The following is a 25000-nucleotide window of genomic DNA, read 5'->3' as shown; positions in this document are numbered from 1 at the left end:
CCTCCTGCTGCAGGTACACACTGTACCATAGCCCTAACCCTAACCCACACAAATACAGTCCTCAAATACCACCTCCTGCTGCAGGTACACACTGTACCATAGCCCTAACCCTAACCCACACAAATACAGTCCTCAAATACCACCTCCTGTGTGTCCGTATAAATACAGGCCTTAAATTCTAACTCTTAAAAATACTGTGTCCATATAAATACAGTCCTGCAATACCAACTGCTGCTGCCGGCATCAGGCTTGCATAGATACAGTCTCCAAATACATGTTCTGCATCAAAACCATCATACACGTGCAAAATCAGTGTTTTATTTCCCTGTTTGATCTTATTGGTTAATCATCCAAAGCAAGAGGCCAATGAGATTTACGACAATAGTAACATTGGTGTGTGTGTGTGTGTGTGTGTGTGTGTGTGTGTGTGTGTGTGTGTGTGTGTGTGTGTGTGTGTGTGTGTGTGTGTGTGTGTGTGTGCGTGCCTTGCTCAAACTCCCCTGAATGTGTGTGGGGCACTATGACAACATTGATCAGTGACTAATCATATCCATCTATATTAATCCATGCACTTGTGGTTAAAATAGACAAGAGAGCCAGGAGCCTTCATTGGCTCAGCCTCTTGATTGGCAGTTAATGGGATAAGTCAGCAGGGCTGCTCTGAACTATCAAAGTCCCTTCACTGTCAATCAGCCTCCCCATGTGTTATGAGTGGGCTCATCAGTGGTGCAGTACCTGTTATCTCCACCAGAGGGGCTGCGGACCACGTTTTAGCAGGCAAAGAACATAGGAAGGAGGAAGCAAAGAATGCCTTTTCTACAAATTAAAGTAGTGAGTCAATTAAAAGTTGTTGTCAATTGGAATATGGAGGGATTATGTATAGAAAGTGAGGATTGTTATTCTTGGTACTCCCTAAACAGCCTTTACCACCTCACTTAGCACATACACACTTGCATGCGCACGCACGCATGCACGCACGCACGCACGCACGCACGCACGCACGCACGTATACATGCATCATGCACATATCTGTCCTTGTGTTTTATTCCAGTGCACGTGTCAGGGTTGTGGCCTGGCCTGAGTCCTTGTGAGGCTGACAGGTGGGGGGCAGGGGGGGAGGGAGGGGGAGGTGAGGATCGTGAGGTAGGGGGGTGGGGCTGGACCACAGCTCACCATCCTGTCAGGCGGGAGCTGCAGCACGCATTCTGTTCGTGGCAACAAATCCTGTTCTTGTCCATTCATCAGTTTCCTTCTGTTTGACTTTGTGTTACTTATGTGTGTCTCCCTGCAATCATTCCTATTTGATCACAAAATGTATTGATTGTATTTATTCAAATTTTTTTCTCTAACGTTCATTTTGGCCTTTCATTCCTTCCTGGTATCTGGTGCAAATCACACAGTACTGCCATCTGGACGTGAGGGGGGGTGGGGGGGGGGGGGACGAGGAAGGCAGCGATGGAGACAGATGGAAAACTTTGAGACTGGCCTTGGCGCTGTGATTCTTCTTAGGGTATGATGGAGGCCCTCACGGCCTCTGCGGATTATGTTTGTTGATTTATGTGTATCCGTGTGTGCTCATGCCTGTTTATGTTTATGGATCCAACAGGAGCTGGTCAAACACACACAGAATCCCGCCGACAAGAGCAATCTGCGAATAGCGCTGGACGCTATGAAGGTGGGTTTCACACACTCACAGACGCCCACGCAAATACACAGAGCTTACAGATGTGTGTGTGTGTTCTCTAACCTTTGAATGCAATGTCAACTGATGTTATCAGTTCAGACTGTAAAAAGAACTGTTCAGTACAGAACAGACCCACGTAATGAAGCTGAGGATTGGAAAACAACATTCTCACAAACAACAACACGTATTTTTTCTTTTAATATATTTTGGATGCTCAAATCAATCAAATGAGCAAGCACCGTTTTGCACAATTTGTAATGTGAATGAGTCATACATATTAACACAGTACAAGCCTATCAGTGCTGGTTCTCAGACCAGTGACCTGCAAGTTGACTTTAACAAGTGTACGGATGTGCAAATATAATTCTTTTTGATACTCCTCCTGAAAACAAGTGTAATTTTTTGACTATTGATTCGTCAATCATATGAACACGCACACACACACACACACACACACACACACACACACACACACACACACACACACACACACACACACACACACACACACACACACACACACACACACACACTTCAACAATCAGCATAAACCCTATGCATTTATTATCATACCTACACCATGTAATTTACAAAATTGTTCCTGTATTTGAGTCAATGTGGATCATTTCACATCAGTATTGAAGTATCAGCTGCCACAGTCACGTGGTTTATCTAATTAGTCCAGCTCATTGAAGTTGATGGCTGCCGGCCCTGTTAAAGGACCCGTGTTCCAGTGTTCCTGGACAGTAGCCAAGGGTCCCACTCTTTCCATACATTGTTAAATCTATACCTGGAAATCAACGAGAGCCCATTGACTGCACAGTCGCCTTATTTTAGCCCAGGGTCATATATTTGGTGTGATTATGTCTGCTTTCGGGAGAAGAGTATCCTTGAAAGTGTAATTCACTGGATGGTTTTGATGAACGGATTTGATCTATCAATGTAGAGATGCTGTTTTCGAGGACTTTCAGCAGTCATGTTTCGGGGTGATTGTTAAATAACCGTGTGCTCCTTCTGCAGGACTTGGCCCAGTACGTGAACGAAGTAAAACGAGACAACGAGACACTGCGCGAAATAGACCAGTACCAGAAGTCCATCGAAAATCTGGTATCCACTCATTTTGTTATCTGCTTTTGTGTTTTATGTTTGGCTCAAGGCCTGTTTTTTTTGTGAGATGTGTGTGAGAACAGTGTGAGATGAAAGCGTTGTGTGTCTCTTTGTAGAATCAACCCCTGAGGAACTATGGACGCCCGAAGGGAGATGGAGAGGTCCGTGTCAGCTCAGTGGACAAAAGAGCCAAACAGGACAGGTGAGCTGGTGGCAGACTGACTGACTGACTGACTGACTGACTGACTGACTGACTGACTAGTTGATTAACTTAATGGCTGACCCACATTATAAAAAAAAAAACAGCCTTTCTTTCAGCTATCAATGACATCCCTAAGACACGGCTCAAGCCAACATATATGATTTAAGACAATGAACTGAATTAATTATACAGATATTTTGGCGGTAAATGCACTAAAAGTTTTTTCATAAATATGCATATTATCAGAGCATCTTCACTGGGTCTCCTGGCTTCCTCCTACTTCAATATGTTCTTCTTTGGGTCAATGTCAAGCAATGGTGTTGCAAATTAAAACACAGTGAAACGGAAACATGACACATACGGTTCACAGTGTTGTTCAGTGGTTAGCTAAATGTTAACCATACAATTTTTACATTTTTAACCATAAGTTTTCGTTTTGATCAATGACAGACACATTTTCTTGTTTGATGCGGCGGTGATTGTATGCAAACGGCGGGGGGACAACTACGAGATGAAAGAAGTGATCGACCTGCACCATTTTAAGATCACAAACAGCCCGACGTCGGAAAAGGAAAACCGCAAGGTCAGTGTGTTATCTGATTGGCATCTTTGAATGTCGACAATGCAACCAGGAAGATACCACAAGTAGTCTTATTTTAACCATGGCAAGTTTGACACGCAAATGTAACACAAATTACATACAATAACCACCAACATTTTGAGAACATAGAGAAAAATGGCGCTTCACACCTAAAGTTGATTTGGACAGAACCAATTCATCTGTTACCCATAGCTGAAATTATCGCACATCTCTGGATGCTATACCAACCATTACATTTAGTTTGAACACGAATCAAGACAACGTATTGGCTATATAAGACAAAAGCGTTGGAAGCTTACGAAGCCACGCTAGCTCACACTTATTCACCCGTTAACCTCTTCATCACGAAATGACCCATTTCTGGGTAAAGCCCCTCCCCCCAATTGCAAACACATTTTAAGGCATTTAAACACATGAGCAAGCCGTCATATGAGACAACTCTAGGAAGATGAGATGCTCAACTTTTAGTTTTTTAACCTTTAGTGGTGCCAAAGAACGTAAGTTATGGATGTAACTATGGATCTGTGAGACCGAGGGATGACCGTCACTACGGTCTAAAAAGGAATGAGTACATCGTTCTGCCTATCACCGAAACCATATGTCAAAAAACGTCATGCCCATGACCTCCGGAAGCAGAACCTCCCGCGCTTGTAAATAGCATGGATTGCTACCGGTTCGTCCTCCTACCTTGATCGCCTCAGGCTGTTCTGAGCGACAGAAGATAGTGACGGTCATCCCTCGGTCTCACAGATCCATAGTTACATCCGTAACTTACGATCTATATCGACCTCACTCTGACCGTCACTACGGTCTAAAAAGGGATGACTAATACCAAAATGGTCGCGAGGAACGTATTGTTAAAATTGTTAAAAATTAACTTAAAAACCTTGCTCAGTCATGGACATGAGCGCGGCATTGCCTACCGAAGACGGGCGAGTTACATCCACCCTATAAAATCTTGTGAACGTGCATGGCGTAGACCATAAAGCCGCTGCACAGATGTCGTCAGCTGGCACTCCCCTAAGGGCCGCCCAGGATGTTGCCATACTTCTGGTTGAATGAGCCCTTAAACCAGGCGGAACTTGCATCCCGCTCGCTTTGTAGGCATGGGAAATAACGTCTACCAGCCAATGGGACAGCCTCTGCTTTGAAAGAGGTAAACCCCTCTTTGCTACCCCGTAGCAGACGAAAAGTTGGGAGTGTGCTCCCCTTAGCGGCTGTGTATGGGTCAGGTAAGCTCTCAAGGCCCTCACTGGGCACAAAGTGAGCAACCTCTCCTGCTCTGCCTGTGAGGCAGAGGCGGGCTGAAACGCATCCACCTCCAAAACCTGATTAATGGACTGCCTATTAACAACCTTTGGCAGGAAGGCTGGACTTGGCCACAGTGACACACTGGTGCCACCTTCCCTCCACCTAAGGCAATCGTCACTGACAGAGAGGGCACACAGCTGCCCAACCCGTCTTGCAGAGCAGAGGGCTAAAAGGAATGCTGTTTTCAATGACAAAGAGCGTAGATCGGCATCCGCAATGGGCTCGTACGGAGCTCCAGTGAGTGATGCTAAAACCATCGGGAGGTCCCAGCCTGGTGCCCGTAGGGTACGGGCTGGGCGCAAACGGCGTGCTCCCTTCAAGAACTGGCCCACCAAGGGATGCCTCCCGAGAGGCCCGTTGTTCGTGCCCTGGTGGAAAGCAGAAATGGCAGAAGCGTAGACTTTCACCGTACTGACCGCCTTGCCTTGGTCCAACTGGGACTGCAAGAAACGCAGCACGTGAGGCACAGGGCAAGCCGCTGCTGGCTCAATATCCATAATCTGGCACCAGTCTGAGAAAATTCTCCACCTGAGCGCATAGCTGGCTCTAGTTGATGGAGCCCTAGCGTTGTTGAGTGTCTCCTGAAGAGACGCATCTAAACGCTCAGTGACGGGCTCTGTATTGGCCAAACCCAAAGGCGCAGGGCGACCGGGTTCGGATGCCATATCTGCCCACCTGCTTGTGCCAGCAGGTCTGCCCTGCTCGGCAATTGCCATGGCTGACCCTGCAGTAGCTGGAGCAGATCTGAAAACCAGGGTCTCGCTGGCCAACGTGGGGCAACCAACAGGACTATGTGTTGGCCCTCCTTGATCCTCTGCAGAACCTGAGGGATGAGAGGGATCGGAGGAAAAGCGTACAACAAGCCTGTCGGCCACTCTTGTGATAGAGCATCCAGGCCCAAACTGCCCCCCTGCCCCCTGAGAGAGTACCACTCTGGGCAGTGGGTTGTTTCCGCTGACGCAAACAGATCCACTTGCGCAACCTCGTAGCGCATCCAGATCTGTTCTACAACGTCTGTGTGCAGTCTCCACTCTCCCGGGAGTGGTCCCGTCCTGGAGAGCATGTCGGCCGCACTGTTTGCTACGCCCGGAATGTGCACAGCCCTTACTGAGGCAAGTCGAGGCCATGCCCATGTTAGTAGTTCCTCCGCCACCTGGAGGCATCTCTGGGACTTTGTCCCCCCCTGGTGATTGACGTGATACACCGCTGAGGTGTTGTCCGATCTCACCAGAACGTGGTTGCGCTGTATCGCTGGCAGGAATCGCTGAAGGGCGAGGTGAATGGCCTTCAATTCGAGGACATTTATATGCTCCGATGTCGACGGAGGTTGCCAAATGCCCCTTGCCAAACGTCCTTCCCAGACAGCCCCCCACCCTGTTAGGGATGCATCTGTCGAGATGACCTGTCTCCTGTGTGGAAGACCCCCCAGGGGGACACCTCTGAGCAGGAACTCCCTGTTCCTCCAAGGACGCAGGGCCCAAATGCAAGCTCGAGAAACACGCAGCTTGACCTGCCTGTCGTCTCTTGGGTGGAGTTGGAAAGCATTGAACCAGCACTGGAAGGGCCGAGACCTCAGCAGACCTAGTGGAACCACTACAGCTGCTGCAGCCATCAAGCCCAGCAGTCTCTGGACTCTGTTGGCGGTAACCAGCTTGCCCAGCCGAAAATGCCTCAGGGTCTCGATCAAGCTGTCCGCTCTCCGACCAGTGAGAGACGCTTTCATACTGGCTGAACCGTCCACCGGGTCTAGCGTCCTACGCAGAGCCGCCAGTGTCATAGCTAGAGCGTTGCCTGTGCGGGCTGCTCGTGCCGATGCATTAAAGGAGCGAGTGAACAGACGATCCGTCTTTGCACACTCCTTACGTGGGCAACTTGGGTTGGAGGACACCCGGGCAGGGCCCAGCGGTGTCAAGGAGGCAATTAACGCCTCCACTGGTGGCATGTCCCCAAGCCCTGTTTCAGCTGGGTAAACAGTCATTGCCAGCTGACGACAGCCTGCATTAAACTGGGGCCGCTTCGAGGCCCTGCCCCAACTGGACGTGAGCATCCTGGTGTAGTCCCCTGCCACAGGAATAGAAGGTGGGGGGCTAGTGTGCGAGACGCCATCCCAAACACCCCCCTGAGGGACTGGGTCCGGTGTGGGGGGCTGGAGGCCCAGGATGTTAGCGGCGCTCAGCACCCTGGACATCAGAGAGCTAACAGGCGTCTCCCCCACCCCTGTGGACTCATCTCTAGAGTCCGTACGTGGTTCACCACCGCGGCCAGCTCCACCTGTTGTGTCCTCCGTGGCCTGTGATGCCAGGAGAGATAACACATCATTGGCCTCGTCCTCTTGCTCATCCTGACTGTCAGGCCTGCGTAAGGGTAAACCCTGCTGGCCTGATGGTAGGGATGGCGGGCCTCTCTGCTCCTCCAGCCTGCCTAGCCTTTCTGTTAGTGCTTGGAGGGCTGCGAGGATTTGACGCGACTCGGCGCTACCGCCCCCTGCTGCCTCAGCCGGGGCGGGGCGCTTCGCCGGCCTGGGGGTCTCTTCTTTGTCAGACCTACGGGGAGGCTCATACTGCTGATCTTTTGAATGTCTGCGTGTGTGCTTATGCCCACGCTTACGGGATTGGGGCGACCGAAGGGGTGAGCGTCACCTCTCCGCCCTGCCCCCCTGCGCGTGACCACGCACCTGGTTGGCACGGCGAAGTCGCTCCCCCCTGGACAGGTCAACTGCTGCACTGCAGGGGTTGCCTACGTCCTCCAGCACGTGGACGGCCCCCAGGCAATCAGGGCACTCCCTGTGCCCATCGTCAGCGCTCATCGCCGCGCTGCAGATTCTGCAGTGGTGTTGGGCCATTCTGGCAAATTGCACTTCCCCCAACACCGAATAACCAGAGGGCTCTGGTAGCCGGCACGGGCGCGCGAACACACCTGACCCAGCTCACACTTACCCCAGCGGCTGCGGACAGCGGCTATAGGGTGCTGTTTAAATTAAGCACTTCTACTGACGCAAAGTCAGGAGTGACCACCCAGGTGAAGACTTGAAGGTTGGCTGAATAATGACAATGCACACTTATTGGTAATTCAGAAAGCATACACTAATTCAGTACACCAAAATCATGAATAATTATTTATTTATTTTTAAAATAAGAATCTCCACTCTACCTGGCTATTTCATAAATGGCAGTAGAGGAGCTAACCACAAATCAAAAGTATATGACACGATATTGTGCCTACAATAATACAAATTATTGTGGCTCACGCCAGCGCACGGATGCACCAGCTGGCTTAATGCAAAGATTTAAATAAGGGAGACTTCACTCTGACAATATACTACCGGCAACAAACAATCTGCCCGTAGTGCAAGGGGGCCGGCAGGCACGCACAAATGCGTCGCAAAGGCTCGCATTGTGTCTGGTCACAAACAGTAACTAAAAAGCGCAGCGGTGGCCCGCACCAGTGCGCGGACGCAACCTAGCGGGCTCACACAAACCGCACAGCTGCGGACAGCTGGCTAGGGTGCGCTAGTGCTCTACCAAACAAACGAAAAAGACAATTTATAGTCCAACGTTAAGTGATCTGTACGTTAACGCAAGAGAGTTAACTACACAGTCCACACACTGATCAACAGGGACCCAAAGGCGCCTGTACCCGTGGGTTACGATCTTGTGGCTGCGTGCTATAGCTCTGAAAAATAGATCAACGTCTTACCTGGTCCGGTGAGGCGATCAATGTAAAGAGGACGAACCGGTAGCAATCCATGCTATTTACAAGCGCGGGAGGTTCTGCTTCCGGAGGTCATGGGCATGACTTTTTTTGACATATGGTTTCGGTGATAGGCAGAACGATGTACTCATTCCTTTTTAGACCGTAGTGACGGTCAGAGTGAGGTCGATACAGATTTATGATTGCATGAGCTATGGGGGGTCAGGATTGTTTATAGCAGGTGATAATACATTTTGACGCAACAAACAGTAAAAAATAATATTACTAGAGAAAAATTAGATTCCAGGCTAGTAGGCTAAATAATTGAAATGCACGTGTTACAACAATGTTAGCACAATTAAAATGTAGCTTGTTGTGATTTGCAGCGAAGCGGTGAATCACTGCGTTGACGTTTATATGGGTCCATATGGAACTGATCGCAATCACACCCAGTATGGGAGCCCCACACGTTGGTCTCCTGTGTTCTGTATGTTCTGTGGTCTCACAAGGCTCGCTGCGCTCTCACTCGGGGGGATGCGCGTGTTCACCGGGGATTGGGCGGTGGTAGTGGTGGTCATGTGTGATTGCATTCACCTGTTTGTTTGTTTTTGGCATTGACAGAGAGAGCGAGAGAGAGAGTGAGCTTGGGAGTCATTACTTTCTGTTGATCGCACTTACGCAAGCCAATTCAAGATTGGGTCTCTGGTACCAGTTTGTATTCTAACGTGTGCATGAAGAGAAAGAATAAACAATGAAACGGATACCAGGAAGTGGGACTGAATTATTTTAACAATGTGAGTCACAGTGTTTCCTCCCACGTTGAGTCCCTTACGGCTTAAATGGACTGCGTAGCCGCCACACCCAGACCGCCGATCGCACGCAGCTGATGTGACGGGCATTGTAATGGGAATGAGCACCCAATCACAACACGGACATTGAACAGAATGCAACTCCCAACAACACGACCTAGAGCCGTTCCAATATTATTATATTATTGAAAAATATATTTTCCCATGAATATTTTTCCTGACTAAATGACTTTTCTGGGTGATCTTAAGCCCCTGCTAGCCCCCCCCCCCCCCCCCCCCCCCCAGCAGCGCCTCTGATCCTAACCATTGTGAGCTAAACTAAAGACAATTCCAATCCCAAACAAAATAAAAAGCATGTGAGAATTATTTTTCAATAATTGTATTTCTTTACTGTGCACATGCTTTGCTTTTTGCACAGCAAAAGCAATCTTTATCAAGTGAGTTCTCCATCACTCAGTAGTATCCACGTTGATAAATTCACCTGCACAACACTCTCACAGATACTATCTTTCTTTTGGTACCAAGATTACATATTATAGCCATTGCAGTTTTTGAGATACACAGTTATTTAAAAAAAAAAACACGAATGATGAAGAGGGTAATTCGAAGCAGCCTATGTGATCAGCCTGCCTAATTTACTAATGCTTTTATAAGCACAGGTATTTTATAGCGTAGCCAAATGTTCCGTCTTTCTGAAACAAACCAGAATTAATCACATTTAACGAAAGGCTACAATAAAATTAGATAGTGTATGTGTTGTCATCGACTCAATGAGTAAAGACATTTTGAAGTGGGTAGCCCTTTTGGAATACAGATGCACATCAGCATTACACCTCTGTTGTCAAGTCATTTGCATGGAAAGGACAATTCATCCACACCCAAGTTGGATTCATGCATTCATATATACCAAAAGACAGAGGTCGCGAGGGAATCACACCATGGTTGGGAACAAACACTCTAAACAAACTAGGGGTGTAGGCGCACTTAACTAATCAATCAAAGGCTCTCTCTCTCCCTCTCTCTCTCTCTCTCTCTCTCTCTCTATATATATATATATATATATATATATATAACTATGAATATGTTGTTTTTATTATATAATGTGCTTTCTTTTTCTAAACAAACATGATATAGATGTTTTTATTGATTGCTTGCTTTCATATTCACGTGAAATATTATAAGTTGGAACCACAAACCCCAGTAAACCAATTACCAGACATACAAAATCAGATTTTGGGTAGTTTGGCGCCTAGTGTATTTGGCACCTCTTATTGAGCCAGCCATTTGACATAGTCTTGTGGGTTACCAGAATAGCATCGGAACTGTTGCAACAGCTAGAGCTGTTAGCTATTACCCAGATGGTGTTTTTAATAAACATAGCTTGGTGTGCAAGAGACGCACACACTACGACACTAACACACACACATGCAAACACACACACACACACACACACACACACACACACACACACACACACACACACACACACACACACACACACACACACATACAGAAACGCGCACATAGACATACATACACAAATACAAACACACACACACACACCTTCTGTAAATAAAAGTCATTTGTTAGAACATAAAGGCAGAATAGCCCTCAGCAACCACAAGTCTCAAAGACGTATTATTCAGAATGTCGTTGGGCAAACACACTCATATACAAACATACTCTCTCTCTCTCTCTCTCTCTCTCTCTCTCTCTCTCTCTCTCTCTCTCTCTCTCTCTCTCTCTCTCTCTTTCTCGCTCTCTTATATTCACCCCCCGCCAATTTTGCATCCCTATTTCCTATTTACCCTGTAGTCTGAGTTGTTCAATCACACTCTATATTTTTCCCCATTCTTTTTCCTACTCTCCAATCATTCAGATACCCACCATTTCAACACACACGCACATTCTCATACATGTGTGTACACACACAAACACACACACACACACACACACACACACACACACACACACACACACACACACACACACACACACACACACACACACACACACACACACACACATCCTCTCTGTTTACTGCTGACTGGACTCAGTCTAGAATGGGTACTGGTATTGCGGCATATCACTGCCAAAAATTGAAAAAAATACTGTGTCTGCTAAGTGGGCGGAGCCAGCTATGGCCGTACCCCTGAATATGATGTAACCCAACAAGTGATTCGATGCATATTGCTGGAAAGTGCAAACACCTAAGTGCTTGGATAATTATTAGGCTACATAAAGCAAGCTAACATTTAACCAAGTGTCTGCCAAGAGCTGACTTCTCAGAACATGCTTTGGAGATTAATAAACCACTGTGCTACACCTTAGCCAGTTTGCAGTTGTTTTAAAACATATTACTATGCAATCATCAAGTACAGTGGACCTTAGCCAAAGCCAACTTATCCTCATACAGTTTGTATGATATTGTACGAAAAAATGTATGCAAAAAACTTTGTAAGACACGTCTTATTCTCAGTGGAAAATTTTATATTTTGATATAGATTTGGCATTAAAACGGGTTTTGATACATTTCAAGAGAAAAATATGCATTTAATTGTCATAATCTCCGTTCAGTGATAAACGTTCTGATTCAGTTTAAACGTTGATAAGTAATCATGAATTCTTTAGGGTCTCGCCAGCAAATACAACGTTCTCTATCGTTGCTATCGTGGTCGATATGGACACTAAAATCTTTGAAAATCAAACATGGCTGATGTTACGCTTTTTATGGTTATAACTATTAATCTGGTTCTCTATTCCCTGTCCCTATAAATATGCAGTTTGCCATGTTCATTGCACCTAACATCAGAAAGAGTCAATACCCACACAGGAAGGACAGCCTCTCACACATGAGAGCTTTTTCCTCATTGCCTCTGGCGGCTCTCGGGGAGGCGTTCTGTCTGGCCTACCTTATATCCGTCTGTTTCCTAGACAGTAAAACCTAGTTTATGCCCAAAACAAAACAATTACGTCAACTTAACGTCGTTATGGGAGCGAGTGCGCTATGGTTTGGAGTAATAGCCGGCTAAGTCATATATCTTTAGATTAGTAAATGACTTAAATTGACTTAAGTTATTGGAGATAAATCCTCACCTAGGTTTGTGCAAACAAGAACTCATCATGTCGTATGCAATGTGAACTGTGCTAACATTGTATACATTAATGTACCTAATCACAGCGTCCCGCTCCTATCACAGGAATCAATCATTTCTGGGGTTGTTCAGAATATTGTGTTCATATAACATGTTCATGTAGGAATGCAGGATATAGGCGGGAATGTTACAGAAAATGAAATAATGGCCATAGATCGTAAACAAGTGCATATGGATATATGCGATAACAATTGGGGAGGGGTATTCCTAACAAACGTACCCCGATATGGTCCCTCAAAACCCCAAATGAGCATAAAAAACGCTGCGAGCAGTTTAACTGACTTACTAAACATAATATACATTCACTGAACTAATTTTATGACAATAAAAGGCATATTGCTCAATGTTGTGAGGCATTTTTCAAATGCATTTTAATTCCGAAACAAGCCTAATACTGCAAGTGGGCACACTGATCCCTCATGCTGCCGGAAATTCAGAGGAAACTTACCAACATTTTTTCATATCTCCGTCTTAGCAGAAAAAAGATCAGAGCGAGCAACATTTTAGGATCACAAGAGCAAAGACTGCATTTCCGCATATAGACGATGCTTCACTTTGTGTGCTTTACCCGCTGAATAAAGGGTTTTTTGCAGTGAATATATTATTGTTCTCGCAAACAAATCATCATTTGTGTGCATGAATGTGTTAGTTAGAGCGTAAAGTAAATTTTTTTGCTGGCAATCTTCTCTGTTCCAGTGGTCCTATGTCTTCTACCTCACGCACAACCAGGGACAGACTGGCTTTGAGTTCTTCTTCAAGACCAAAGAGCTGAAAAAGAAGTGGCTGGACCAGTTCAGCATGGCTATGTGAGTATGTTCGTGTCTATGAGTATGCCTGAGTGTGTGTGTGTGTGTGTGTGTGTGTGTGTGTGTGTGTGTGTGTCTGTGTGTGTGTGTGTGTGTGTGTGTGTGTGTGTGCGTGCGTGCGTGCGTGCGTGCGTGCATGCATGCGTGTGTGTGTGTGTGTGTGAACACATGCCCATGTCTGCACAGAGCATCATAAGTAATAAAATCCTTTTTCTGTGTGTACACAAGAGTCCTGGTTCGTCCTGCTCTTCGAGTTAGGCCGGAGACGAGCAGAGCAATTGGCAGAGTTGCGCTATAGAAATGTTAACACTGCTGTCAAAATACCAGCAGGCGCCTGGCATCACCGTTCTGTACAGACTACACCCAAGCCGTACCTAGCATATCAATTTGATTTATTATTTTTTTCTTGTTTTCGATGATAAGGCGACCACTGTGATGATCCCAATGTGTTCCGTATCTGCTGCCATGTGCCCGGCCCGGTACATATTAACACAACATGTGCATCATTCCAGCTGGGGTTCTTGTCAACAGAACCAGGCAGAATGAGGAGGATTTCTTAATGTGTGTGTTTTTTCTTCAACCTGCGATTATAGGACATAAGACCAAATTACACATTTAGTAACATGTGTCATTTGGCCCCACCAATAAAACATGAAACAAAAGATGCATTTGGGTTAAATGTCTAGTCTCAACATGGATTATAACGAAACTCAAAATGACTCAAATACATCATGGATTGAGCGGGATTAGGTAGTGACACTGTTTGAACAGAAGCAGGGTCATGTCATTCACGTGAAATGGAAAAACCAAAGATGCTTCATCAAAGTAAATTAGCCATTAATAACAGCTTACTCAACTTCACTTAGCTTTAGTTGCAGGTGACAGGAGCTGAACTGAATACTGATGCAGTTGTCTTCACACCCTAAGAGGCTACAAACTGCAACTCGTTTGAACATATCTGTTCAAAGGAACACTTGAAAGGGAGATGGGACATCCTCTTGTTTCATTACAGCAGCGTCTAGCTGAGAAACACATTTGGACGTGATGAGTTGAGCTGTTCTCTCAAATCATTCTTTATTAATCACTTAATGAATTAGCCAGGTGTCACTTATGGTATTACAGGTACAAATTAATGGAAAGTAACAATTAGATGCTTAACGGATATTTAAACATATGATTCAGAATTCAATAACAAAAAATATAGATTTGTTAATATACTCAATGAGTGTAGTAGAAATGTATATAGACAATAAGACTTAAACATAGACATCATTTAAATTATACATCATTGATCAATGTCTAAAGTGGCTCAGTGTCCAGGAAATGCTACATTAACACAAACACAGTGTTCATTGTATCTAATTCAAAAGAAAACCTCAAGTTCATATACATTTGCCCATGACAAGCTTCCTTGACGAAAACACATATTACGTGATTTCTGCAATCCCAGAAGAACAACACATTTTCTCTCTACAAAATGGCCATGATGCATTGAAACCAGGTGAGGGAAATGGATAAGGCTTTTTTCATACATAAAATGCCATCAGCGCAATTCCAATCATTATAGCTGAGCTGAAATTACGTAAAATGAATATGCTCACTAAAATACAATTCTTGTATTTATCGACGCTGTGAATCCAAGGAAGAACTTTAAGTCTTACAATCTATCACAATAGTCAAATAATGCAAAATGGCTGCCCATGAATAAGCCCAGTTTAATGGTGCTTTTATGATGGATTGAAGCACCAGGCCACAAACTAGCCCAGGAAGAGAGATGTACAATGCTCTAAGGTTTTGCGAGTCGGTAAATTGTTAAGCCAGAACAGCCAACCCGTCAACACCCTCAACTCTCCTCCAGCCCAGTGGGTCAGGTTCTGGTTGCAAGGTCCATTTTTTGAGGCTGAATCCCTCTGCCTGCCCACTGTCCATCTCCCAGCTACCCCAGCCATCTTCAAACCACATATATCATTCTGGATGCAATAGCCAAGGAAGATTTCAACATATAAGGACTCTGTAAGAGACCTTCCTACCATCATATACCTTGTACCACACCTTCTTATATGATCCTGATAGGGTCATTTAAATCTTGTTATTTTTATATTTCTGTGGGATTATGCTTTAATTATGCTCTCATCTTTTTGTGTTTGGTTAAATTAGCTTGAAGATTGATTGAAGGTATAAAGTCTGACGAAGTTCAGCTAATCCCTTTATTGTGGAATCAAAAGTGTTGCCCGCATTCATGCTGAATCATCTCTTCTTCTTTTTGTACATAGATCCCTTCCAATCCTGCATTAAACTTGAGTTTATCGTTTGTTGCACAGATCTAACATCCACCCAGAGAATGGCACCAGCAACAACCACGAGTTTCGCATGCACACCTTCGACAGGATAACGTCCTGTAACTCCTGCCACATGTTGCTACGGTGAGGGCCCCATGTCCCCTTCTTTACTGCATTTCCCAGGTTTAAGGACCCAAAGCACAGTTCTGTTCCATAGAGTCAACAACAACAGAGGAGATTGTCTCGTGCTGACTGAGGAGATAGTTAATAGTTAGCATCCAAACATCTGCTTGGACAGAATAGAATATAATTCATGCAATGATTGAGCTAATGACGTATGACAAACTTTTCCATCGCCAAGTTCTATAAAGATTAATTTGCTAAAGTAATAAGATAAAGTCTGTGTTCCATATCAATCCCATGTTAACTGATTTTGTTCCAGGCATAAGTCAGATCATTGTTCTTGTCAAGTCTGACCATTATTGTTTTCCGGGAATACCTATAATAATTTTTTGTTTTGAGACCAAACAGTTCGCAAGTGGTGATGGTATGAGTGGGATAATCCACAACTAGATCTGCTGTTCTCAAAAAATCAAATTTAACTTTGTGGAGGTGAACCATACCACTGATTACATTTAAAACCTCGACCAACCTTTTCGTTTTTTTAGAAAGTACTTGGAATTTCTGTAGTTACTACAATCATGATTGTATGCTTTGATAAGTATTATGAGTAGCTTTAGAAAAAAAAGTAGATAAATGACTGTAAAATTTGAATATTAGAAGACAGGTTGATCTAACCAGTGCAGGGCAAACAATTATGACCACTTGCATGTGTGTGTGCGGATGTGAGTGAGCACACATATGCCCCTCAGTGCGAGGACACTGAGGGGATTTGCAATGAGGGAATCTACTTCATCAAATATCGTCTTTTGATGCAACATTTGATAACAGATTGCTCTCTCTCACTCCCTCCTTCTCCTTGGCCTCCTCCCTATGTCTCTCTCTCTCTCTCTCCCTCCCCTATCGCCTCCCTTACTCTCTATCTCAGGGGTGTTTTCAACCAGGGCTACATGTGCTCAAAGTGTGGACTTGGAGCCCATAAGGAATGCCTCGGCCGTTTTGGCGGCTGTGGTAAAACAGGTGACAGACGCACAAACACACACACTTGCATGCAGAGCCAAACACATGCACACACACACACACACAAACACATTTCTACACTAGGCAATTTAGAGGACTATGTCTGCAGGACCAACCTGTACATTGTACTGGGTGTGATGAACTTCACTGAGGTTTCACTGGTGCAAAATGTACAGCACAGGGCTTTTGCATGTGTTGTCATCATATTACACAACCTCCTCATTGACCTTATCGTAATCGATTCCCTTATCAATCCAGCAGCGTGCGCTCTACAGCCCCTGGTGCACACAGAGCTCACCAAGGCCGCTCGCTCGGAGGGAGTGCTCTGACAGAGAACACCACTTTTCCTTATTGTTATAAGATTCATGTCGTTTACATTTTATTTTATTAACAATAATAAATTATTGATAAATGCCCATTTGATAAATAATGTGGAATTAGGGAAAATCTTAAATATAAGAATAGCTGATCATTCAAATGTCAGAAATAAGCCCAACCTGTGTGTGTGTGTGTGTGTGTGTGTGTGTGTGTGTGTGTGTGTGTGTGTGTGTGTGTGTGTGTGTGTGTGTGTGTGTGTGTGTGTAAATGTGCACAGTTTTAAATTCCCTGTGGCAAGGTGCCACTTCTTGTTGGTCCATGCATCTGTCACCGTGGTACTGGGTCTCCACGGCAACAGCTCCCACCGAGGTGCGAGTTGTCCCTGAGTAGATTTGCGCCACAGCTTGCTGAGTGGCCTTGGGTGGGGGGGTTGAACACTGGTGGGTGTCGGTTTGAATCCTGGCTCTCATTACTCCGGTAGCAGTATCCCTCTCTCTCAGCAGGTAGATGTTTTGGGGCGGATGGACACCACTGTCCAGGTCTGTCTTAAGTTTGCCCGTGTAGCTTTATAAACTGTACAAAAAGACATTCTTTTTGTACAGCAAAATATTCCAACAGCGAAGTAAAAACCTGTGCTGCTGGAAGTCACACGGGGACAGTGTAATTATAGGGTTGTGTTTGCAGCATTGCGACCTGTGACAGGAGGTGCATGTGACACTATCTCTGCACTCACAACATGCTAGACCTGATTTAGTCAAGTTATTTGAGAGAAGGGACATTGCAAACGATTACCAATGGTATCCAAGGTAGTGCACCAGGAGCTGCTCCCTTACTTACACACAGTTGTTAAAAAGTGTAAAAAGACATATAAAACAACAAATATACTTATAGACTAACACATACAGAAGAATCTACATACAGACCGACATTGCAGACATATAGAAGGCAGCTATGTATGATTGAGGGCGCATATATGCATGCATGTGTGTGTGTGTGTGTGTGTGTGTGTGTGTGTGTGTGTGTGTGGGTGTGGGTGTGGGTGTGGGTGAGGGTGTGGGTGTGTGTACTGTATTTTGTTGAGCTCTTCCACTTCCATTTCTTGTGTGCTGGAGCTCCAACTCACTGTGTGTGTGTGTGTGTGTGTTTGTGTGCAGGTTCAAAGTTTGCTTTAACAACAGGCCAGTTTATAGGTGTGTGTGTGTGTGTGTGTGTGTGTGTGTGTGTGTGTGTGTGTGTGTGTGTGTGTGTGTGTGTGTGTGTGTGTGTGTGTGCGCGTGTGTGTGTGTGTAAGTTTGTTAGTGTAAGTAAGTGTGTGTTTGTTGGACTGCACATATTTTACGAGTGTGTGTGTGAGTGTGTGTGTTGTACGAGCATGCGTGTATGTCTGTACCCAGTGGGGAGTGTAGCCCATTCCTCTGGGAGCCCATGAAAGAAGCTGGTGGAGAAACAAACTGAAGTGCACACAGGTCTTCCCTCAGTGTTAGTTAGCACCTCCCCTACTTTGGCTGTCAGCTCAAAGCCGCGCAGCAAAACAAACGGCCCGCTTCCACCTTCCCCTCTCTAATGAGGCTGGCTCGTACTGCTGCGCTCCCAAGAGCCTTTCTAAGCATGTGTAAACGCGTACACAACTCTGTGTATGTATGTGTCCGTGTCACTCACTATGCCTATTCTCAAACTTCTTTCAGATCCCGGCTCCATCAAAACTCAGGTAAGCCACTCCGTTAAACGTGTGTGTGTGTGTGTGTGTGTGTGTGTGTGTGTGTGAGGCCGATGTGTGTGGGGCTCGCCCTGGGACTGTGTCCCCCTAGCAGAGGTTGGGCTGGTGAGACGTCACTGGACCTTGTCCAGCACAGCCAGGTTGGCTGCTTTGCCGAAAGTCCAGCTTTCACACAAGCAGAGACAGTTTGGTTACTGTGTGACTGGGAATGATATTTATTGAATTGAGTGGTTTAAATAACGCTATAAGATGGCAGCTGAGGAATAAGTGTAACTGTAGCAGAAGTGGTGTGACCTTTCCCAGGCCTAGAGCACTTCTAAAAATGAATCTCATCTTTCGAGTTATTTGTTTGCATGCACAACATATAATTAATGTGTTCATATGTGTGTCCGTGCACGCTTAATTTGCATGCTTGCAGTTGTCTAGTCATGTGCATGTGTGTGTCGATTAATATGAGTGTTTGTTATATATATTGGCTGTGCGGACATGTGTTAGTAGTATTAACAGTCCCTTTGTATGCGTCTTACTTTTTGTGTCTCTGTTTGGACCATGTTAGGTTAAAACACGGAGCAGCACAGAAGAAGACCCTGGTGAGTCCCATATTTATCTCTCGCTCTCTCTCTCTCTCTCTCTCTCTCTCTCTCTCTCTCTCTCTCTCTCACCCTTTCTCTCCCTCTCTTATTTCTCTTCAAACTCTCTGCACCCTCGCCCACCTCAATCCTTTCTCTGCATCGCGCTGCAGAAGACCGTTGACCGTATTGACCCGTGGATGCGTTCCAAATCAATAAGTCATTCCAAATCAATAACTCATGGGTTAGATGGTGCCGGTGCTCACCGTTCAACATCTGCACCAGTGCTTACTTGTATATGATGTTACTTATTATTGTTTTTTTATTTTCAAAGCGATGCGATCATCTCCCTCCTGTTTGGAGTTTATTTCACTCCCACATCCCACCCATCCAAACCCTTTCAGATTCCTTTCACATTCGTTAAAGGACTTTTAAAGGGGTTATATCATGCTTTTGTAAACATGTATTTATCTTCTAAGCTAGAAAAGTCTAAGCCCGAGCAAGGGCAGTATTCGCACCCCCCGAGAACACCCCTCAATAAGTGTGTGAAACAGCTTGTTTGCCATCAAACTTTACTTCCGTAACAGTGTGACGTCAGACTGCAGTGGGCGGTTGGTAAATTCTTGGGGGGGTGAATTTGCCAACGCACGCGCAAAGTCTTTCGACCAATCACAATAGGCTGGGCTACTCGTGAGATTAAAACTACTTAAAGCGACATGATGTAAATCAGACCGTTTTTGAAAGGTGCGAAAATTGTTTTTGCTGAAATGAACAGTGTGAGAATAATGACGGGTATTTCTAACATACAGTCATGTAACCCAATTTTAGTAGTACCCTCAAATGCAATTATTAACCCTTAAAAAGGATACTATGGGATCTTTAAAACAAGGAAGATGTTTCCGGCTAGCTGGCTAGTACCATTGTCACCTGACCCCTCCTGGAAGTGGAGAGTTGAAATCCTAAGTATTGGTAGTACTCTCTTAGCCATATGGTAGCATCATCTAGTGTGAAGGAGGGTTGTAGCCAAAACTCACTCAATGTGTCCATTGATGGTGTGTAGTGTTGTTGTCTAGTGTTGTTCTGAGCATCTCAGTAGTAAAAGACACCATCACTTTTCTTAAGTGTATCGACGTTTTCTGTGCAGACTCTTTTTTTGAGTCTTGAGTGACAGATTTCCTGATGCCTTGCCTGAACAAATTTTTATAGGGTATAAGTCTGCTTGTCCACAACCTTTTTGTCAGCAAATGTGTTGGAATTTAACTCCAAGGTCCCTGGATGGCTGATTATAATAATGTCCGTCATTGTACATTATGAGAGACAAAAGCAACAACAACAACAACAGAAAAGAAGCGTGGACAAATCCTATCAGCCTTTATGGCTCTTTTCTAGGTCACAGATAAGGACATGCCCCAAACTGCAATGCTGCTGAACTGGAATATGATAAGAAACTATAAGTGTCGTCCAAATGATTGCCATTGGCAATGTAGAGGGCTGTGAAACACACACACATTACAAACACACACGCACACACACACACATTACACACATTACACACACACACACACACACACACACACACACACACACACACACACACACACACACACACACACACACACACACAAACACAAAATCATACAAACACACACACACACAAACATTACACAGACACAAACACACACGCACACACACACACACACACACACACACACACACACACACACACACACACACACACACACACACACACACACACACACACACACACACACACACTCACACAGATGCAGACACATAAATGCACACACCCAAAGCCTACTCCAAGCATAGCCACCAGCTCAGTGGTGTGGATTGCAGTATCAGTTAGGGCAGTCGAGTATTTCTCTAGTCAGTCTCTCTATTAGGATGTATAAGGCCGGGATGAGAGGTATGAGTCTCTGGCTTTCTGGCTGTCTCGCTCTCTCTCTGGCCCTCTCTGTCTCTATCTCTGCCGTTCACCCAAATGGCAGATCGTTATGATGCTCCAACTGTTGAAGGTGTTCCGGTTACTATTTTTGCAGCAACTGTCGGAAGACTTTGTTCCAAGGGGATTTTTAGTTTTGGAACTCCCATGTGGACGGACAGAAACTTGCACACACAGCTTGTGTGTCAGATGTTAATGGCTCTCGGTTGCCTTGTTAACCGCAGATGTGCCAGGTCGCATACGGAGGTCGTCTGGCTCACACATTGGTCGGATCTCAGCCGCGATCCGATCAGTCTACCTTCATCACTTTAACCTGGAGGCACCGTCCGTGAGATCCCATCATACACCTGATCACAGAGGTTGCAGGGAAAACGAAGCGTGTAACAGAGCCATGACACTTGGAGAGCGTGTGAAGTTCGGCGTACGCCAACCCTCTCTCTCTTTCTTGCTCAATTCGTAGGTCTGCCGAAGATGCTGGTCGTCAGGAACTATTTTGGCATGCCTAGTCCAACATCTGGACACCCTCTCACCATCCACGCCGGCAACATCATAGAACTCCTCGACGCAGACATCCATAGTCCCTGGTGGCAGGTATGCTCGCTCTCTTTCTCGTTTGCTCTCTTTCGCTTGCTCTTGCTCTTGCTCTTACTTTCTCATCATGGTGCTCGCTCTCTTTCTCTGTGTTTTCCTCTCTCTCTTTCTCTCTCTCTCTCTCTCTCTCTCTCTCTCTCTCTCTCTCTCTCTCTCTCTCTCCCTCTCTCTCTCTCTCTCTCTCTCTCTCTCTCTCTCTCTCTCTCTCTCTCTCTCTCTCTCTCTCTCTCTCTCTCTCTTTCTCTCTGTCTCTCTCTCTATCTGCTTCTTTTCTCTGCACTGCCTCGTGTCTCTCTATACAAATGGAAACAACCAACATTATTATTCTTAATTACCAACCCAAACATATGTGAATACAATATTTACATATGTGAGTTTTCGTTTTGCTAATAGGATGAATTCCTCATGTTATGTCAATGCTAATACCATAGGCAAACAACAAACGTATCATTTTCCATCTCTGGTTATGTTGATACGGGTCTTGTTCATTCTTAAAGCCCCAATGGCAGTTTTTCCAAACATGCTGACAATGAGCTACGAGGCCTTCTCCCTCTACTCTCTCATCTCATCATCCATACTCACACATATCACACACACCTGGACCATCTGGATCCATATAGTATCTGTACCATAGCTGAAGTGCACCCCAGTAAAACACATCCAAGATACCTTCAGGATCAATTGGCTACAGTGCTTTGGCTTTAGAAAGTCAAGTGTTCAATCCTTAGGACAGACGTCCCGAGCTGGGCTTTTATCTGCTCCTCAATGCTCACCCATGTTTATCTTTTCAATAGCTGGCGATCTGTTATCCCCATCTGTTAAAAACTGCAAGTGGCCCTGAGGCCTTGATCACAAAAAACGTTGTCTCCTGTGCAGAAAGAGTTGAATGGCCTGGGAACATGACTCCGGGCTCCTTGTGAGCCAGGAGCGCCTCTTGTGGCTACATGGTTACAATACCTAGCAACACCTAGACACATATAGAGATTACCATACTGTGCTTTCTTTTAAATGTGAAGCCCCAAAATAGAACCCACTCCCACACACACACACACACACACGTATTGATGTATCCATGCTGCCAGGCAAGCACACACATATGCAGACACACGCGCTGGCATGAACGCACACTTACATGCACAGACACATAAGAGTGCAAATGCTCACATATGTATAGACACACACAGACACACACACACTCACAGCTTCACAGGGGTTGTTAAATCAATGAGTTTCCATTTAACATTATGGGGCACCATGCATTTACTGAGTATCTCTCTCTCTCTCTCTCTCTCTCTCTCTCTCTCTCTCTCTCTCTCTCTCTCTCTCTCTCTCTCTCTATCTCTCTCTCTCTCTCTCTCTCTCTCTCTCTCTCTCACTCTCTCTCGCCCTAAGCAGTTAGTCGTTTTCTTTTTCTTTTCAATCTTAATTTATCTTTCAGCATTACTGATCCAGGGCCTGTGAGTGCGTGCAGTATTGTGTACTAACCCTAATTGCTCTTAAATTATGAAGACAGAGTAAGCCAGGTGTGCGTAACGCAATTATCTCTCTCTCTCTCCCTCTCTCCCCCTCTCCCTCTCTCCCTCTCTCCCCCTTTTCCCCTCATCCTCTCTCTCTCTCTCTCTCTCTCTCTCTCTCTCTCTCTCTCTCTCTCTCTCTCTATGTGGTTCCAGGGTAGAATCCTAACGACGAAGGAGGTTGGGTTCTTTCCAAGTGATGCTGTCAAGCCGTGCCCATGTGTAAGCAGCCACTCTCCTCTCTTCTCCCTCCAAATGACACTTCTTTATACAAACAAAGAAAAAATATTTCTGTTGCTCTGAAAAAATGTATGGCACAATAATGTTTAGAAGAAGGTTCAAAGGTTTGATTGTGGTTAGTGGTAGCGGGTTCTTGAGTCTTTCTTCATCTGGAATCACAGGAAATAGCCCTGCAGTATGCTTTGTGTTTCCGTGTGTCTGAGCATAAGGGACTTTGCATGCTTTTCAACAGTTAATAAGTAATTCCTGTTTTAGACTGGATTCAGAATAGTTGTTTTATTTATAGCCATCTAGCAGCAGCACAGCAATGCTTCCTTTATGGAAATTAATTATTTTGAATTACAGAAAATCTTTTTGTATTGTCTGTGCGGTCAGAGTTAGGGTAAAGACATCATTATACTTAATACTTGCTTGTAAGTTGCTTTAATGGTGTTGGAAAAATGTGAAAAGTAGTAAACTGCACTGGAACCTTGCTACATCCTGGCCGGTAATATGGCTAAGATGATGGATATTATGGGATAATTTAAACAATATATTTCTGATGTGAAGCCTCTCATTTTTTATTTTCCTCCAGGTTCCAAAGCCTGTCGATTACTCCGCACAGCCTTGGTATGTTGACAACCATTCTTCATAATTTTTCTCCTCTGAATTTTCCATCTGGATGTTTTTACATTTTCACAGCAAAAAACAGAACCTGATCAGGTTATTATCCTCCTGTGTGTTGAACACGACCAGAGAATGAGACGGATTGTATCACAATTTGAACACAGTGTGGAATGGGAATTGATTCCGTCATACCCGATCTCCTCCCGATTTATTCAGTAAATCCCTTGAGCAAACTTCAGAAAAAAGTAATTGTGACAAACTGTTGGAATGAACACTTATAAAAGGTCATGGCTGCTTTTGTGTACCTTCTTGAGGAAACAAAAGCCAACTATTGTGCATTGTATGAGTATCATAATCTGAAAGTGTATTATTTATTGCCCCGATGTGTTTGTGTCTTTAACTGACAGGTTCGCAGGACCAATGGAGCGATTCCAAGCAGAAGCAGAGCTGCTCAACCGGGGGAACAGCACCTACCTGGTCCGGCACCGCAGCCGCGAGTCTACCGAGTACGCCATCAGCATCAAGTCAGTGCACTGCTCATGCAATACCTTCCTCTCCTTGTAATTGTTCCTCCTCTTGGACCCCTTCAGATATTTCCTCTAACATTTTTGCATATATTTTGCATCTCCAGCTGTAGGAATTCATTTGTTTATTAGTTCAATACAATCTGTGGGTTTAACAAACATTCTTGATCCGTC

At 45.0% G+C, this 25000-nt stretch overlaps 1 protein-coding gene across 1 annotated transcript in view; it reads left to right on the top strand.

Moving 5' to 3' along the window:
- Positions 1-25000, top strand: part of vav3 (vav guanine nucleotide exchange factor 3) — a 74602-nt gene that overhangs the window by 37979 nt on the left and 11623 nt on the right. Inside the window, exons 11-23 of the mRNA XM_030348328.1 lie at positions 1607-1675; positions 2705-2791; positions 2908-2993; positions 3444-3576; positions 13256-13365; positions 15687-15788; positions 16693-16784; positions 18788-18810; positions 19376-19409; positions 21812-21942; positions 23613-23678; positions 24271-24305; positions 24710-24826. Of these exons, the coding sequence (XP_030204188.1) occupies positions 1607-1675; positions 2705-2791; positions 2908-2993; positions 3444-3576; positions 13256-13365; positions 15687-15788; positions 16693-16784; positions 18788-18810; positions 19376-19409; positions 21812-21942; positions 23613-23678; positions 24271-24305; positions 24710-24826 (1085 nt within the window). The remainder of the gene's footprint in view (positions 1-1606; positions 1676-2704; positions 2792-2907; positions 2994-3443; positions 3577-13255; positions 13366-15686; positions 15789-16692; positions 16785-18787; positions 18811-19375; positions 19410-21811; positions 21943-23612; positions 23679-24270; positions 24306-24709; positions 24827-25000) is intronic.

This window comes from Gadus morhua, chromosome 23, assembly GCF_902167405.1.
Source record: "Gadus morhua chromosome 23, gadMor3.0, whole genome shotgun sequence".
Taxonomy (NCBI): Eukaryota; Metazoa; Chordata; class Actinopteri; order Gadiformes; family Gadidae; genus Gadus; species Gadus morhua.
The sequence above is the reverse complement of the archived record's forward strand: the minus strand, read 5'-3'. Positions and strand labels throughout refer to the sequence as shown.